This window comes from Ceratotherium simum, chromosome 1, assembly GCF_057802395.1.
Source record: "Ceratotherium simum simum isolate JZ-2026a chromosome 1, ASM5780239v1, whole genome shotgun sequence".
NCBI classification, from domain to species: domain Eukaryota; kingdom Metazoa; phylum Chordata; class Mammalia; order Perissodactyla; family Rhinocerotidae; genus Ceratotherium; species Ceratotherium simum.
The window spans coordinates 33,338,119-33,355,789 of NC_141900.1; the positions used below are offsets into that span (position 1 = coordinate 33,338,119).

The 17,671-nt window shown below is 40.0% G+C and overlaps 1 protein-coding gene across 18 annotated transcripts in view; it reads left to right on the forward strand.

The window, feature by feature from the left end:
- The first annotated feature begins 12,410 nt into the window (after positions 1-12,410).
- The window catches only part of ADAM22 (ADAM metallopeptidase domain 22), a 215,335-nt gene continuing 210,074 nt past the window's right edge, over positions 12,411-17,671 (forward strand). For all 18 annotated transcript variants that reach the window (XR_015556176.1, XM_087448379.1, XM_087448555.1 and 15 more), the window contains exons 1-2: positions 12,411-12,777; positions 13,242-13,402. Coding sequence is in view for 17 of the 18 variants with exons in the window: in XM_087448379.1 (XP_087304505.1) it covers positions 12,693-12,777; positions 13,242-13,402 (246 nt within the window). In the remaining variant the exon portion in view is untranslated. The remainder of the gene's footprint in view (positions 12,778-13,241; positions 13,403-17,671) is intronic.

The following is a 17,671-nucleotide window of genomic DNA, read 5'->3' on the forward strand; positions in this document are numbered from 1 at the left end:
AGGGCACCTTCAGACGGAATCTTCAAAGATTCTCAGCAAGTTAGAAAATTCATGGTTTGCTTGAAAGTGACATGCTTTGCCAAAAGTATCTAGACAGACAAATCCCAGCAAGCACATATAAGTTGAATTCTTGGATATCAAGAGCACTGAAGTTGAAAGGTGATGGGAAAGAAAAAAGGCACCCTAATTAATTTTAAGCTAAGGGCAACAGACAGTGTAGCATTCAAAGGTGGCTCTATTTTTCCAGGAGTAGCTAGAAACAGCAGCAGTGAAGAGAATGGTTTTGTGACTCAAAATGTTTATTTTTCCAAGATGAGAAATAAGCAGTTGTAGCAAAAGGTGTAATTTACACAAGTCAATAGAATCTTTTAAATGGTTTTTGAAGGCAATGACTTTGCATGCATAGATTAGTGTATGTATTAAAATAACATGAAATATATAGATGTTATTCTAATGTGTGTTAATTTGTAGAGAACCCTGATGAATGTCAAGACAAAATACACCTACCTTTAAAAGAGGAGCAAGAAACAGGATCATATGTGTAAAACTTTCACCTAAAACCAGTGAACTTGAATATTTATTTCTGGAAACGTGGGATATATTTTATGTTATCAGATGAGAATTTAGGGTTTTTTTGTTTTGTTTTTTAAAGCACTTTGGTGCTAGGATGGATGTGTAGTTAATACTAAACTGCTATCTGAAGAATATATTAAATATATTTAAGTATAAATTTCTATCAAGGTAGTTTCAATTAATGTGAGACTAAAGAAAGTTTTGTTACACTTTTCAGTCAGGAATCATTCCAATGCTATGTTTCATTAATAGAGTGAAATATAAGGATGACAGGCCTCTTCCATAGGAAATGGAAAGGTTTTTAGGCATGATAATGAATGTAAACTAAACCCTCACTGAGCTAGCTGGATCTTAAACCACAGTATTGCCATGTTAAAATGTGTAAAAGAATGCTGGTCAGGGGCCGGCCTGGTGGCGTAGTGGTTTGCGTGCTCTGCTTTGGTGGCCCGGGGTTCAAGGGTTTGGATCCTGGGCACGGACCTACACACCGCTCATCAAGCCATGCTGTGGTGGTGTCCCACATACAAAATAGAGGAAGATTGGCACAGGTGCTCAGTTGACAATCTTCCTCAAGCAAAAAGAGGAAGATTGGCAACAGATGTTACCTCAGGGCCAAACTTCCTCAACAACAACAACAAAAATGCTGGTCATAGAGTAGGTTGCTCAAGAGATAATTACTTTATATACAGCCACTATACACTTGCAGGCTTTGAAGTCTGTGCTATGACCAACAACATACATGAGCTATTCACTGTGATTACATTATTTGTCATACAGATTGGGGTTGGGGACTGGTGAGAAGGAATGGCGTAGTACAAAGATCAAATGAAAGGGCAGTTGAGCCATTTGGATACTTTAGTCATAGGGAATATTTATTGATGTTACACAAAGAGTAGTATGGCATCCATGTTTCCACAAATTCCAACCAAGAAGTTACCCTTTCTGGGCCGGCTCCGTGGCTTAGCGGTTAAGTGCGCGCGCTCTGATGCTGGCGGCCCGGGTTCGGATCCCGGGTGCACCCCGAGGTACCGCTTCTCCGTCCAACGTGAGGCCGGGTCCCACGTACAGCAACTAGAAGGATGTGAACCTATGACATACAACTGTCTACTGGGGCTTTGGGGGGAAAAACTGAATAAATAAAATCTTTAAAAAAAGAAGTTACCCTTTCTGCATAAAGAAGCAGCATATGCTCACCTATTTACTTGGGCAGACTAGTGATTGTGCACAACTAAGGTTAAAAAGCAGAACTTAGGCCCTTGCAAACAAGTGCCATTAATTAGCATTAATTTTGTAGGCAGTATTAGATGGAAGTAGCCTCCTTAAAATCCATGCAAAAAAAAAAATCTAGGAAGAGCTCTGGGCAATTAAGGATGCAAAAATAATTTGTCAGCAAACTGTATTACTCAAGAAAAAGATGCCAGTTCTGAACACTGTGGGAGAATAGCATGTGACAAAAAACTAAGACTTGAACAATAAGAAGAAAGCAGGAACCAGATTGTGACATAAATATATACAGCCATTTCTACTAAAGGATGTCACAATTCGTGAAAAAATAAGTTGAAATTATCAAAGTTCCTGTATGTTAGTTTAATTTACTTGATTGTGCTTAAATGGATAGTAAATTGCATTTAGCTTTTGTACTGTCATGTAAGTTCAGTCATCAGTAATTTTGCTGAATTCTTCAAATCTCAAGTTAAATTCTTAAATCATTATTAGGAATAGGTAAACCCTGTCAAATTGTCAGATTTAGTAAACCCAAGAAGGCAGCATCTGTAGAAGTTTCCTTTACCAAAGCTTTACTTTTGCTTTGTTTTTAAAAATCACTCCTAATTGCAAAAATTGTGTGCTATATAATATACATATGCTACTCTACTAATATATAAATTTTAATCATAAGAAAATTTTAAAGGATAAAATGAACATATGCAATATTTTTTAAATGTTTTATTTTACTAATGGTATCAAACCCATTTTGCTCTCACCAAAAGTATGCTATTAAAATATTTTACAAAGAGTTAAAGGAACTGGATAAAGTAAGGGACTGGATGGCCAGGTCTTTATGCTCTCTCTTTAAAAAAAATTTTGTTTAATACTTTGTGAAAATTCAGTTTATTTAAATATTTGGCTTTTTTGTTGTCATAGGTCAAACAAAAGCATGTAAATACTTAAATCCTAAAGGAAGAACTGCATTATTAGCGCTTTTTGCTAAAACATGATATTAATTTTTCAGTCTCATCCCCTAAGCATACCAAATTTTCATTAAAATGTACCTAGCAGGGCCAGCCCCGTGGCTTAGCAGTTAAGTGCGCGCCCTCCGTTGCTGGCGGCCTGGGTTCGGATCCCGGGCGCGCACCGACGCACCGCTTCTCCGGCCATGCTGAGGCCGTGTCCCACATACAGCAACTAGAAGGATGTGCAGCTATGACATACAACCATCTACCGGGGCTTTGGGGGGAAAATAAATAAATAATCTAAAAAAAAAAAAAAAATGTACCTAGTAAGTTTCTATATTCCTGAGATCAGTCAGCTAGTTTTAAGTCAATTAAAGGTGTTCCATTTATTTTTTTTTATAAAAAAATCCTTTGGAATATTTTTAAATGAGATAGAAAATTGCATTTACAAATATGAGAGTTCTTATAGTGACATTATTTTCAGTAATAAACTCCAACACAATGGACAAATATCCATTTTCAAAATGCTCTCACTGTATTATGACAGTTTCAAAAGCAGCTGCTTGTTGTTAAGAAACATCTTTAACTTTGAAAGGATAAATTAAGTGGTTTTTTTTCCCGAAAAAGTCTCTTGAGGCTCCCAAAAACCAAATTAGTTGCCCCTAATAATAATCCCATAAAATCTTTTCCTTACCCTGTCTTAGCACTTTCAAACAGTATAAAAATTGAAATTGACAATTACCCACAAAAGTTATAAGTTCCTGGAGGGCCTCATGGTAACTCGTCACAGGTTGAGTTCCCACAGGAAGGAGACTCTGGTGAAGTTTAGCATGCAGGATGTTTTCTAAAGGAGTGCCTTTGGACATCAGTTAACCCCACAGGGAGCTTTTCAGAGTTGGTAGGTGAAGATGACTGGTAAGTCATTGAATGTGGGCTGCACCAGGAAGAGGCATGCCATGGGCAATGGGGCTCTGCAGCTGAGACTCCCTGAATGAGCTGACAGCTGAAAGCTTTCTACTGTCAGTACTCCCAGCAGGTGCAGCAGCAAGTTCTTTATTAAAGAGGGATCAGGATCAGTTACCCCTGCCAGGATGGTGGCTCCTTGCCTGTTGGTCTCTTGGCACAAGGAACCCAAAGTGGCCAGGTGGTAGTTGGAGTTTATATGTAATTCAACAGGAGTTGCTCAGATGGGAAGCACAAATTCCAAGAGTCACAAGAGTAATGGCAAGTAGGGCCACTCCTGCTTCCACCTATTGGTTCCCAGACGTATGTATTCTTTTATCAGAAATATAGCAGCATATAAACAGTGTATACTGCAGTGTACCCTGCATCCTAGAAGATGATACTCCATCCTCAAAAATATCACCTCCAAACCTCCAAGCTGATGCTACAGCTGTGCTTTTAACAGGCCATAATACTCTATCATTATCAGGCAGCTTCTGGGTGATTCAGTATGTGATAAGACCTATGGATCACCTGATCATGGGCCTCCTCCCACACCTTTGTTCTAAAGTCAATACCCTGGTGAAACACGAAATTAGGTATGATGCCATGCCAATGAATCAAACCATCTGTAAACCCTCAAAAAGTGATGGTGTAAGCAAGAAAGACAGACTCATACCTGCAATATGTCTGTTATTGTGCCCAGTGTAGTCAACTTGCCATCAAGTGCCTGGTTAGTCTCCTCAAGAGATTGTGCCATATCAGGAACTCAGTGTTGGTGGCTGTTTCTGGCAGGTTGGAAACTTGGCAATGGCAGAAAAACTAGATCAGCTTTGGTGAATAGCAGCCCATGCTGTCGAGCCCATACATTGCTTTCATCCCTGCCACCATAGGCCTTTTGCTCATGTGCCCATTGTGCCAACACTGGGGTGGCATTAACATGTAATATGAAGATGCTCACACTTCATGACCACTCCCATATGTCACGTGCCTCTATGCCTTGTACTCAATCTTCCAATCTTTCTCTTCCTAAGCCTCTTAATAGCCAGTCAAGTCATTTCTCACTCCCCAAGAGTCCATGTATATTCTAAACCCAGGCCACTTCTCTTTCCACACAAAGGGGATGACCAGGTATACCACTGGAAGCTCTGTTCACTGGGAAGATTCTCCCCTGTGACTGGCTTTCAGTGCCGTCCCTGAGTGCAACTGTATGGCAGTTGCCATCTATTTTCAGCCTGCACCCACAGAAGTAACTAATCCATGAACCAAGCTTGGGTTTTTCCTCCTTTTTTATCTGGTCTACAGGAATACACCTGTAGATGTGACCTGAGGGAGAGAAACTGATGCACCAGCAATGGATGACACAGGGATCTGAGCTGCCTGCTCATGCAACTCCCTTGAGCCTTCTGGTCCTGTTCTTGCCCCAATCCAGTATGTACTAGTTCCATCATACAGTGATTTATTGCTGTACTTGCCCAAGGTTATGACTTAGGTCTGACAGAAGCCCTGCTCATGATTGGCAGTTTGTGACCACATGATGATTTTTGCCCCCTAGTCAGGTTCTCCATCTCTTATACATCATCATCTCCTACAACAAACTATTTTTGTTTTTCAAAAAGTACATAATTCTCCACTGAAGATGGCATGGCCTTACTCTAAAACCCCCAGGACCTCAATTGTGATTTCCCTATTGGGGCTTCCCATAAACTCCAGTTTTCCTACCACTGATACCTCTAGAACCTTTGAACCTACCTGGTCACATAACTGCAGACCCCTTTTCTGCTCACAGTTGGTAGCCATTTATGCTACTGGGTCAAAACAGTATTCCCAGTTGGAATAAACTTCCTCCAGGATCTCAAAAGGCCTACCAGGCATTATGCTTCCTTCTTCATGTTTGGGAAGTTCAGGATGCAATAATTTGTCCTTTATTTTAGATGGGATGTCCTGGCATGCCCCTGACCACTGGAACTCTAAAAATGTTACTGATGTCGCAGATCCCTGAATTTTCTTAGAGTATATCTCTCACCCTCTGGAGAACATGCATCTTATCAAACTTTCCAGTGTGATAGCAACTTCTTGCTCATACGGTCTGGTAAATATTATATCATTGATATAATGGATTAATGTGATGTTCTCCGTGGCAAACTCTTCAAATTATAACAAAGGACAAGAAAGTTTAAATAGCCCTGGGGTTAAACTATAAATGTATACTGTAATCTTTTCCCTGTGAATGCAGCGTGTTTCTGATCCTTTCTTTGCAACAAGGATGAAAAATTATGCATCTGCCCAATCAATGACTGCATACCTTGTACCTGAGGTCATGTTCGTTTGCAATAGAAAGGATATCACATCTGGCATTGCAGCTGCAGTTGAGGCTACTACTTAGTGGAGTTTGTGGTAGTCTATCGTCATTCTTTATGACCCACATGTGATTATGATGAGTCCACCATCTTTTAGATATTTAACAGGGGCACTAATTTCCTCCATCACCACCCCACCCCCCCGCCCAGGGTAAGATAGTGTTTTTGATTTATTATTTGGCTGAGGGATAGAGGCAGTTTCAGAGGTTCCCACTTGAACCAGAGGTCTTTTCTTTCTTTCTTTCTTTCTTTTTTTTTTTTTGGTCTTTTCCACTATAAAAATTCTTACTCTATCGGCTATGAACACAATGTGGGGGATTTTATGAAGTATTAAGTACTTCTCTTCCAATAATACATTCAGAAGCTAAGCAAATGACATTATTGATCCACTGTGAGCCAAACCTTGGCCAGGACTCTATTTATTACCTGCCACCCACATGCCCCCACCATAATTGGTGCTTTGGGTCCCAGGTATCGATGTCAATTCAGACCCTGCATCTAACAAATATTTGGGTATTCCCTTTCGCCAGTGCACAGTTCCCAAAGTAAATAGAGGTAGGTCCCTTGGGGAAGGACTAGGGGAATCATTACCATGTATACTTGACATGTGTTGCATGGTCCTTCTCCTGGGGACATGGCCTTTTCTTCAGTCAATGATTTCTGGGTTGAAAAACTGACTAAAGTCTGGAAACAGAATAAGAGATCATGACTTTTTATTGGAGCAACTGCCCTCAGTCTCTCGAGGCTGATTTATTTTAATGGTACATATTTAGTAATTCTCTTGTTGGTTGTCCATCCAGTTGCTCTTAAAGGAACTGTGTTCTACTAATCAGCTCCACAACTCTGAGGATCAGCCCTCCTCTGGCTGCCTCTTCAACTTTGCCAATTATGATAATTATATGCACCTAGCTTCTGTATATGTGATGGGTTTCATTCAAATATATATATATATTTGAATATGTATATATAAATATATAAATATATAATATAAATATAAATATATAAAAATATATATAATATAATATATATTATATAAATATATATATAGTATATAAATATATATATAGTATATATATAGTATATAAATATATATATAGTATATAAATATATATATATAGTATATATATATAGTATATAAATATATATATATATAGTATATATATATAGGAAATAGGCAAGATGTAGCCAGAAGCACACAACTTCAAAGAGATTCAAAGGAAACTAATGTGATACACTACATTAACAAAAAGAAGGATAAAAACTGTATGATCATCTGAATAGATACAGAAAAAGCATTTGACAGAATTCAATATCCATTCATGAAAAAAACTCTCAACAAACTGAACATAGAGAGAATGTACCTGAACATAATAAAGCCATATATGACAAGCTTGTAGCTAACATCATACTCAATGGTCAAAAGCTGAAAGCTTTTCCTCTAATATCTTTAACAAGACAAGGATGCCCACGCTCACCTTTTTTATTCAACCTAGTACTGGAAGTCCTAGCCAGAGAAATTAGGCAAGAAAAAGAATAAAAGGCATTCAAATCAGAAAAGAAGAAGTAAAACTGTCTATTTGCAGATGACATGATATTATGTATAGAAAACCCTAAAAATTTTACCAAAAAAACTGTTTGAACTAATAACAAATTCATCAAAGTTGCAGGATACAAAATCAATATACAAAAATCAGTTGTGTTTCTATACACTAACAACGAACTATAAAAAATTAATAAAACAATCCCATTTACAATTGTATCAAAAAAAAGAAATACCTGGGAATAAATTTAACCAAGGAGGTGAAATACTTGTACACTGAAAACTACAAGACATTGATGAAAGAAATTGAAGGAAACATAAATAAATGAAAAGATATTCCATGGTCATGGATTGGAAGAATTAATATTGTTAAAATGTCCGTACTACCCAAAGAGATCTACAGACTCAATGCAATCTCCATCAAAATTCCAATGGCATTTTTCACAGAAATAGAACAAACAATCCTATAATTTGTATGGAACCACAAAAGACCCCAAAAAGCCAAAGCAATCTTGAGAAAGAAGAACAAAGCTGGAGGCATCAAGCTCCTTGATTTCAAACTAGATTACAAAGTGATAGTAATCAAGACAGTATGGTATTAGAATAAAAAGAGACACATAAATCATTGGAACAGAATAGAGAGCCAGGAAATAAACTCATGCATATACAGTCAATTAATTTATGACAAAGGAGCCAAGAATATACAGTGGGGAAAAGATATTCTCTTCAATAAATGTTGCTGGGAAAACTGGACAGCCAAATGCAAAAGAATGAACTTGGACCCCTATCTTACACCACACACAGAAATCAACTCAAAATGGATTAAAGACTTGAACATAAGACCTGAACCCATAAAACTGAAATGCTGAAATTTGTAAAACTTGAACATAAGACGTGAAACTAGAAAACATAGAGGGTAAATTCCTTGATATCAGTCTTGGTAATAATTTTTTGGATTTGATACCAAAAGCAAAGGCAACAAAAGCAAAAATAAACAAGTGGGATTACATCAAACTAAAAAGTTTCTGCACAGCAAAGGAAACCATCAACAAAATGAAGAAGCAACTTAGTGAGTGGGAGAAAATATTTGCAAATCATATATCTGATAAGGGGTTAATATCCAAAATATATAAAGATCTCACACAACTTAATAGCAAAAAAACCCCCATGCAATCTGATTGGGCAGAGGAACTGCATAGACATTTTTCCAAAGAAGATATACAGTTTTTTTTTAGCCTTGGGAATAAAACTTTAATAATGTACAGCAGAAATTGGACAGGCTCATTCTTATATTAAAACAAAAGATTTCCTATATAACAACTTATTTACATATGCATACTGAAGAGGTAAAGTGACTAAGTGGCTATTTTATAGTCCTTTCTAATAAAATGTACAAAAACAAACAGAAGTACTGAGAATGCCGTTTGGGGCTTTGATGGAGACATAAGAATGGGCTTGTACTTGGTCTGTGAATCCAGAATCCAGAGGTGCGGGTAGTCTTATGGATCAGGGTCAGCCTCAGGGGGCCAAAATCCACCGATTTAGTTTCTTCTCGACTCTCTGACTCCTAACTCTTTGTATTAAGAGTGGTGGGGCTAGGGGTGGGAGCATCCCCCCCAAATGCTTCACCCCCATGTCCATTGCAGCCTTATTCCCAATAGCCAAGATAATGGAAACAATCTAAGTGTCCATCAACGGATGCATGGATATAGAAGATGTGATATATACATATATATATACACACATACATAATGAGATATTATTCAGCCACGAGAAAGAAGGAAATCCTGCCAATTGCAACAACATAGATGGACCTTGAGGGCATTATGCAAAGTGAAATAAGCCAGACAGAGAAAGACAAATAGTGCATGGTATCACTTATATGTGGAATCTACAAAAAAAAAAAAAAAAAAAGTCAAACTCATAGAAACACAGAGTAGAAAAGTGGTTGCCAGGGGCTGGGGGGTGGGGGAAATCAGGAGTGGTTAGTGAAAGGGTACAAACTTTCAGCTATAAGATGAATAAGGTCTGAGAATCTATTGTAAAACATGGTGACTATAGCCGATAACACTATTATATAATTAAAATTCGCTGAGAATAGAACTTAAGTGTTCTCACCAAAAAAAAAAAGAAAGATAAATATGTGAGGTGATGGATGTGTTAATTAATTAGATGGTGGGAATCAAATGAAAAACAACAAAACCCCCACAAATATATAGATATATATATGAAATAGGCAAGATGTGGCCAGAAGCACACTACTCCACAGAGATTCAAAGGAGTTTCTGTCCCTATGGGATGGGATACTTTGCTCTGAAGTGACACTGAGACAGGCTTACTCCCTCTATGCTACACACCCCCCCCCCCAATATCTTGGAGAAATGGTGTAGCTCAGAGCCACAGCTATCTTCTCGCTTACCTTGCCTCTCAGGAGATCCATTCTGTGCCAAGGAGATGGAGTGGTTTAAAGGCATGAATCTATTACATTAAAAAAATGTGCAGGGGCCAGCCTGGTGGCTTAGCGGTTAAGTTCGCGCCCTCTGCTTTGGTGGCCCGGGGTTTGCCGGTTCAGATCCTGGGTGCAGACCTACTCACCACTCATCAAGCAATGCTGAGGTGGCGTCCCATATAGAGCAACTAGAAGGATGTACAACTATGACATACAACTATCTAATGGGGCTTTGGGGAGAATAAAGGAAAAAAAGGAGGAAGACTGGCAACAGATGTTAGCTCAGGGCCAATCTTCCTCAAAAAAACAAAAACAGAAAAACTTCACCTTTAAAAAAAAACACGCAGAGCTTAATTAAAAAAAAAATGTGCGAACTCTACAAACCAAGCAATTCCTCATTCTGCTATCTACCTTAGAGAAATGCTCACAACACACACACAGGGAAGCATTGCTTATGACAGCAAAAGATGTTTAAATAAAAAAATTATGGAGTATACTTAGAACAGCACAATATTTACAAAACCTGTCAAATTAATTCTTCCAACTAAGAGAACTGGGTAAGAATTTGGATCCGTGATGTAGGGGATGAAGGTAAAGGGCTTTTCCAGGCCCTTGGGTTCTAATTCTCTTTCACTGTAACTATTATGGAATCTCCCGCATCAAGATCAAAAATGTGCTATTGAAAACTTGTAGCCCTTATTCAGGCTACAATTGCATGTCATATATAGTATTCTTAAGTGTCTCATTATTTGAAGATTTGGGGGAATTTTTTTGAAATGACAATAAGCTCAGTGAGATGTGGCTACCAAAATATGATAGAATGTTCTCTTAGGCAAGAATTTAGGACAAGGGAGAAAAGAGTCCCTCTCTACCATTTGCTTGTGAAATCATGTTTAAGTTGTATTTAATTCTGGATACCACACTTGAGCTGGGACATGGACACACTGGAGTTTATTTTCAAATCATCAGGATGGTGAGGGAACTTGAAACCATGTCACATGAGGCAGAGGTAAAAAAAAAAATTCCCCAGGGGAAAGAGAAAAACATCTCCAAAGAGCACCAGGAGGAAGATTCTTCTGTATGTTTTACAGGACCAGAACCAGGATGGAGATTACACAAACGCAGGTTCAACCAGGGAGCTGTGGGAAAAGACACATCTGAAAGCAGGAGATCCAGTCTACTTTTATGACTAGCCATGGGACCTTGGGGAAAGTCATTTAAATTCTCAAAGCCAGTGCTGTCCAACAGAACTTTCTGCAATGATGGAAATGTTCTATATTTTTGCTGTACAATACAGTAGTCACTAACCACAGGTACCTTATTCAGCACTTGAAATGTGGTTAGTGTGACTCAGGAACTGAATTTTTAATTTTATTTAATTTTAATAAATTTAAATTTAAATAGCTATATGTTGCGGCCACAGTATTTGAAAGGTGCAGCTCTAAGTTTTAATTTCCTCCTCTCTGAAGTGGAAATACTTATCAAATTGTTTACCTAAGGTTCAACCGACAATACATGTGACCTCTGAAAAACTGTACCGTACCACATAAGTGTTATGTTGATAATTATTTTATTATTGTCTTATCCTCAAGAGTTTCTAACATTCGGAATTAGAGAAAAATGGAATAAGCAGACTGAGAAAGTAGAGTTCCCCAAGTCTGGTTTTCAAATGCAAGTTTGAACCAGGCAGATATAACAGAAAGAACCAAGACATCCTGGGGAGCTGGGCGAAACACACCCTTGAAGTGTCTGCACAGACCTTCTTGAGGAGGTTCTCCCTCGAGTCCACCCTAGCTGAGTTAGTGACTCTCCTCTAGGGATTACGAGAACACTTTTGACACTGTACTGCAAAAAAACGGTGTTGGCTCAACTATATCTGCGAGCAGGTGCCTCTCAGACGTCTGTAGTTCACGGTTGCGTCCTCTGCGCTTAGTCAACCACCAGGCACATAGTAGGTCCTCAAACAATATTTGTTGAATAATTAACCTACCGTTCACTCTCGAGGGTATGATTCCCTGACAATAATTTAAGTAACTACTAAATTTGTGGGAAATATTAGTATTACAGTTCTTTGCGGACGAAGTGGGCGAATACCGGCTCCCGCAGCGGCGCAGTTGGATATGCTCTGTGCCAGGAGGCCTGCCAGCGATGACTTCTCTCTCTTTGGCCCTTTTGCTCCCTCTTATCTTCAGGCTGCAGAGGATCTCGCAGTCACGAGGTCGCGACAATCCGCGCCGTCGTGGAGACGAGCGGGATGCGAAGAGAGAACTACATTTCCCAGCTGACTCTCCTGCGCGCGCCCCTGCCCGCGCGCGGGGGGCGAGTGCACCAGGCGCTCACTCCCTGCCGAGCGCTCCTCGCCCGCCAGAGCCTTTGCCAGGGGATGGGGTGGGAGGCGCTAGAAACCACTTAGCTACAGCCAACCGCCCAATGCAGCACTCGCTCGCTCCCCCCGCCAGCGGAAGCGCCCGCGGAGCACAATGCAGCACTGAGGCAGCGCCGCGGTGGAGGCTGCAGCGCCACGGCCACCGCAGCACCGGCCGGGGCTGGGAGGGGGCGGCCGAGGCAAACCGTCGGGCGCGGGGCGAGGGAGCCGGACCCCGCTGCCGGGGCATGAGGAGCTGAGCGTCTCCAACGGGGCGGTTGACGGCAGCACCATGCAGGCGGCGGCGGCTGCGTCCGTGCCCTTCTTGCTGCTCTGCGCCCTGGGGACCTGCCCCCCGGCGCGCTGCGGCCGGGCAGGTAAGTTCGCCACCCTCTCTGGCTTCGGGACGTACCATTTCCCGGGAATCTTTGCAGCACTCAAGCACAGTGAAAAGAGGCATCCCCATTTCCCCAGTGCGCGGGGAGATTTTTTATTTAGAAGGGTGGTGAGAAGTGAGGCAAAAATACATGTGTGGGGGCGCGCGGAATCATTAGAAACCTTCGCTCAAATTCCTGTTTTTTTTTTTCTTGTGAAGAAGAGGAATGCGGAGGATGGGAAAGGGGTGCTCTGCTCCTGGGCCCCGATCCTGGATGCTCTCAGATGAGCTGGTCCAAGGCTCTCGGGCCGGTATCTCTGCGTCCTTCCCAGATGCGGTCCGGGAGGGAGGGGCGGTGGGATTTTCATAGAGGAGACGTCGGACCGCAGGATGGACGAGTGTGGGTCAGGGTCCTTATTTTCGCCTTTTCTCCTCTCTCTCTCCTTAACCCCTTCGTGCCTGGAGGAGACGCCTCGTTGACGGAGCTGGAAAAAAGGAACGAAAACCGCTTCCTGGAGCGCCAGAGCATCGTGCCACTCCGGCTTCTCTACCTCTCGGGCGGCGAAGACGAAACTGGGCACGACGCGCTCGATACGCGAGTGCGGGGCGACCCCGGCGGCGGGCAGGTGAGAAGCGCGGTCGGGGGGGTGGTCCGCGGCGCGGCGCGGCGCAGCCGGGCCCATCCCAACCCCACGTTTGCTCTCCGTTGCCCTGGAGATGCAGTGTCTTCGGTGAAATGAACGCAGTCCTAACGCGAGTCATGCATGGCGCTCCCTGTGCAAAAAAGAAGGGAAAAGGGGGACAAAACCCCAAAAGAAACATAGGCCGAGGGCTTGGCTGGAGAGGAGTTTGTGCGGGATGCTTCCAGCAGTGCGGCGACCTGCGCGAAGGGGCGCAGACCGTATCACCTCTGTCAAGCAAAAGCCATGCATAGGCAAGAAGGGATATAATATTTGGGCAGGATTTGCATCATCGTTATGGTTGTTGTGGTTCTTGTTGTTTTAATCCTCAAAGAGAAGACTTTATAAGTGATTTAAACCAAGATTGGTACTGTAGAAAAATTGGAAAAACAAGCCCAGGCACCCCTAACTAAACTCAAACCATAAAAATAAGCTAAACTTTGAAGTTCTGAGCTTACTGAAGCTGGACCCCAGAGTTGTACCCAATCACCGCCACCTTCCAGAAAAGGCGTCCCCCTCCCCCCTTTCTTGTTGGTAGCAGTCCTCTTGGTGTAATTAGGGCCATGTTGCTTATTGGAAGTTTATAAATTATGTTTTAAAAAAATCTATTTACCATTTACCCATATTTAGATCAATATCACACATCCACAGATATGCCTGAAAATTATTTTGATCTTACTGGTTAATTTCAATAAATATTTGGGGGCTTTGTAAACATTTTTTGTATTTATATACATTAATTTGGCAACTTGTTCACTCGAGTGTAAGTATATATTAAGATAGAATTTTTTCATGTAGTGGAAAATTTTGTAAACTTCTGAAGCAGTCAGGCTGAACATTTTCACATGTATAAATATACTCATTCATTAATACTTTAAGATGTATCTTGATGTGATAGTTATACTAATTTATCTGTATGTGTAAAATGTGTAAAAACAGAAAAATACTACTTAAATCTGTACTTGTACTAATTTGTAACTAAACCAAATGCCTAGTTGTTAAAATTTTAGTGTAAGATCGAAATTAGTTTAAAGGGCCACAGCAGTATCTATCAAAGTTGGAATATTGTAGTAGAGAATCTAATATGCTAAGCCTTAATGAAAGATTCTATTATTTGAATTAACGTTTGGTAAATACCCATTTTTCTTTTCCATTTCAACTTGTTTCCATTGTAAAACTGAAGAAGTCAGGGACACAGTTTCCCTGTCTTATTTTTCAATAAATTATGATTATTTCTGTGGAGGAATATTCTCATACCTATTTACAACCTTTGATTATAAAAAAGTTCCAAAACACACAAAAGTAGACAATATTATAATGAGCTCCCAGCTTCAACAATTAGCAACCATAGCCAGCCTTGTTTTATCTATATCCTACCTATTTTCTTCCCCTTTCTGTATTATTTTGAAGCAAATCAGATCATTTCATTCATAAGACATTTCAGTGTGTACCTCTAAAAGATAAGGATTCTTTTAAACATGTAACTATGATATTATCATATCTAATATATAAATATATATTAAATATTAAATATATATGTTAAATTATATATGATATATAAATATATTAAATAAATATTTAAATATAATAAATATATACTTAAGTGTGTTTGATCTGGAACCCAAGTAATAGACTGCAATTAGTGTACTTCTTTGTTTTTTAAGTCTCTTTAGTACATATTTCCCCCCTCCATTTCCTTATTTTTTTTTTTTTTTTTTTTTTTTTTTTTTTTTTAAAGATTTTATTTATTCAGTTTTTTCCCCCCAAAGCCCCAGTAGATAGTTGTATGTCATAGGTTCACATCCTTCTAGTTGCTGCACGTGGGACTCGGCCTCGCGTTGGACGGAGAAGTGGTGCCTCGGGGCGCTCCCGGGATCTGAACCCGGGCCGCCAGCATCAGAGCGCACGCACTTAACCGCCAAGCCACGGAGCCGGCCCAGCCATTTCCTTATTTTTTTCCTTGCAATTTGTTCATTGAAGACCGGGGTTCTTCTATCCTGTAGAGTTTCCTGCAGTGTGAATTTTTGCTGATATAGTCAGTGCTTTAAAACAAATCACAAAGACTTTCTCAGAGAGCAAGGGAGACAGATGGAAGCAGAGAAAAAAGAAAACTGCAGGATTGAACCTGGAAATGCTGAGTCTCTGCGTCATGCTGGTAATGCCTTCAGGTACCTCCTGCCCTTCTCTGTGTTGGTGAGTGACCACCACTTTTGGAAGACAGGCCAGGCCTCCTCCTTTTCTCCCCGTTATGGAGCACCACTTCTGCAGTTTGTTGGTTCGTAGGCCTCTCCACTTAGGGCAGAAGATACCTTGGGCCCGTGTAGCTTCCACTTTCTCCAGCAGTAAAACTACAATTGAGAAGAATGACGCTGGCCTTGGTCAGGTAAGAAGGAATTGCTAGGATATAGGCTAAACATCATGAATAGATTTTTAATTCAAGTCAGAAATGAAAGTAAAGATACTGTCTTGTCATCAAACTAACTATTACAAGAAATGTTCTCTGTGCCTGGCACAGAGTAAGGTACACACAGTACATCTGGTTGGATGTCTGGATCACCTGGGGAGCTGCTTCAGTTTACCATGCTCCTTAAACCACAGTTAGAAATCATTGACCACAGGACTGAATCTGGCAGTTAGAGTTGTAAAGACCTAGTTGCCCTATGTCAACTTTTTCTACAATTAGAGAAACTAAGGAGTTTTCCTGCATTTTGGTATTTCTAGTTTCCTTCAGAGCTACCATTGGACCTGAAAACATAAGTTAATCATCTCTGGCCCTTGTCATTTCTTTGGTAATTAAATAGATATAATTTATGGCATCGTAGCTACCCATAGATATTTTTAGCAACTTTCTTTCTAGTTCAGAAATAAAATTAGGATGATTTTCTGTCAGCTCACGAAACTGATATATTCATTTATTGATTTGTTATTTAAAGACATTTTTACTTGAGCTCCTACTGTATACCAATTTTCTTGCAAGGCTCTGGGGATTTAGAGATAAAAGACACAGTTCTGGCATTGAAGGAATTTACAGACAAGTGGGAAGATAGATGAGGGAACAAGCGGTTACTCTCTGCCCTTCTGTGTGATTTTTCTGGAGGTGATCACAGAGAGCTGTGGAAGCAGAAAAGACCTAGTACTTAACAGATGAGCAGTCAGGGTGGGCTCTCAGGTAGAGGTGCTGTCTGAGCTGTATTTTGAGAGTGAGTAGGAGTTGGTCAGATTAAAGGGAGGGGGTAGGCATATCAAACTGAAGGGGCAGCAAGTACATAGGTGTGTGGGAGTCAGGACATTTTTTTGTTAACTGCAAATAGTTAGGATTTAAGGGACAGATGAGACAAAACAGGAAAGAGGAGAGTAGATGCTGCAGCACCTTCATGATTTGCTGAGGAATTTGGGCTTTGTCCTAAAGGCAATCTAAGGATTTCGGTAAGGAGAGAGAATTGGCCAGATTCATGTTACTGTGGGATAATCCCATTGTTAGAATGATTAATTTTAATTTCAAAGAGTAAGTGAATGTGGTTGTTCAGTTTAACTCATTGGTAATTGCCAATTCACATACTTGTTAAGCTTCGTAAGAATTTAGTTACAAGGGATACTGAAAATACTGTGTAAATTAGTTAATATTTATAAAGCACTTGGAACAATGCTGGGCACATTGTAAGCACTATGTGAGTTTTTGTTAAATAACATAAACTCCCTCAGGTTGCTTGAGTACTATTTAGAAATTTTATGACATCTTTTTAATGCAAAATGGTGTCCTAAATACCTGAATTTAACACATTCCCAGAAGTAAGTTACAAACTACTCAGATTTACATAACTCAGTGGAACCTAACAGTCCTAGAGATGGAAGAGACCTTATAGGTCATCTAACCTAATTCAGGAATTACTTCTCATCTGGTAAGATCAAGCCATTGACCTGGAGTAAGGAAACAAGCAACGTATTACTTAATGTTTCAGAAAGCACACAAGAATTATGGCGGTATAAAACACCTTAATTTTACCCTTAATATGTCCTTGTTTCAGTTTTCATCACTCAATGGAACAGAACATTTATGTTTTTGGAAGAAATTTTCATTTTTGTTATGTGGAAATACTGGCAATTTGATTGATGTGAAATAATAATTCTATTGATATGAGTCCATGTTGTAAAAGATTTCTTTACTAGACAGCCAGTTACTTGAATGCATACTTTATTTTTATCCAAAGTGGGATG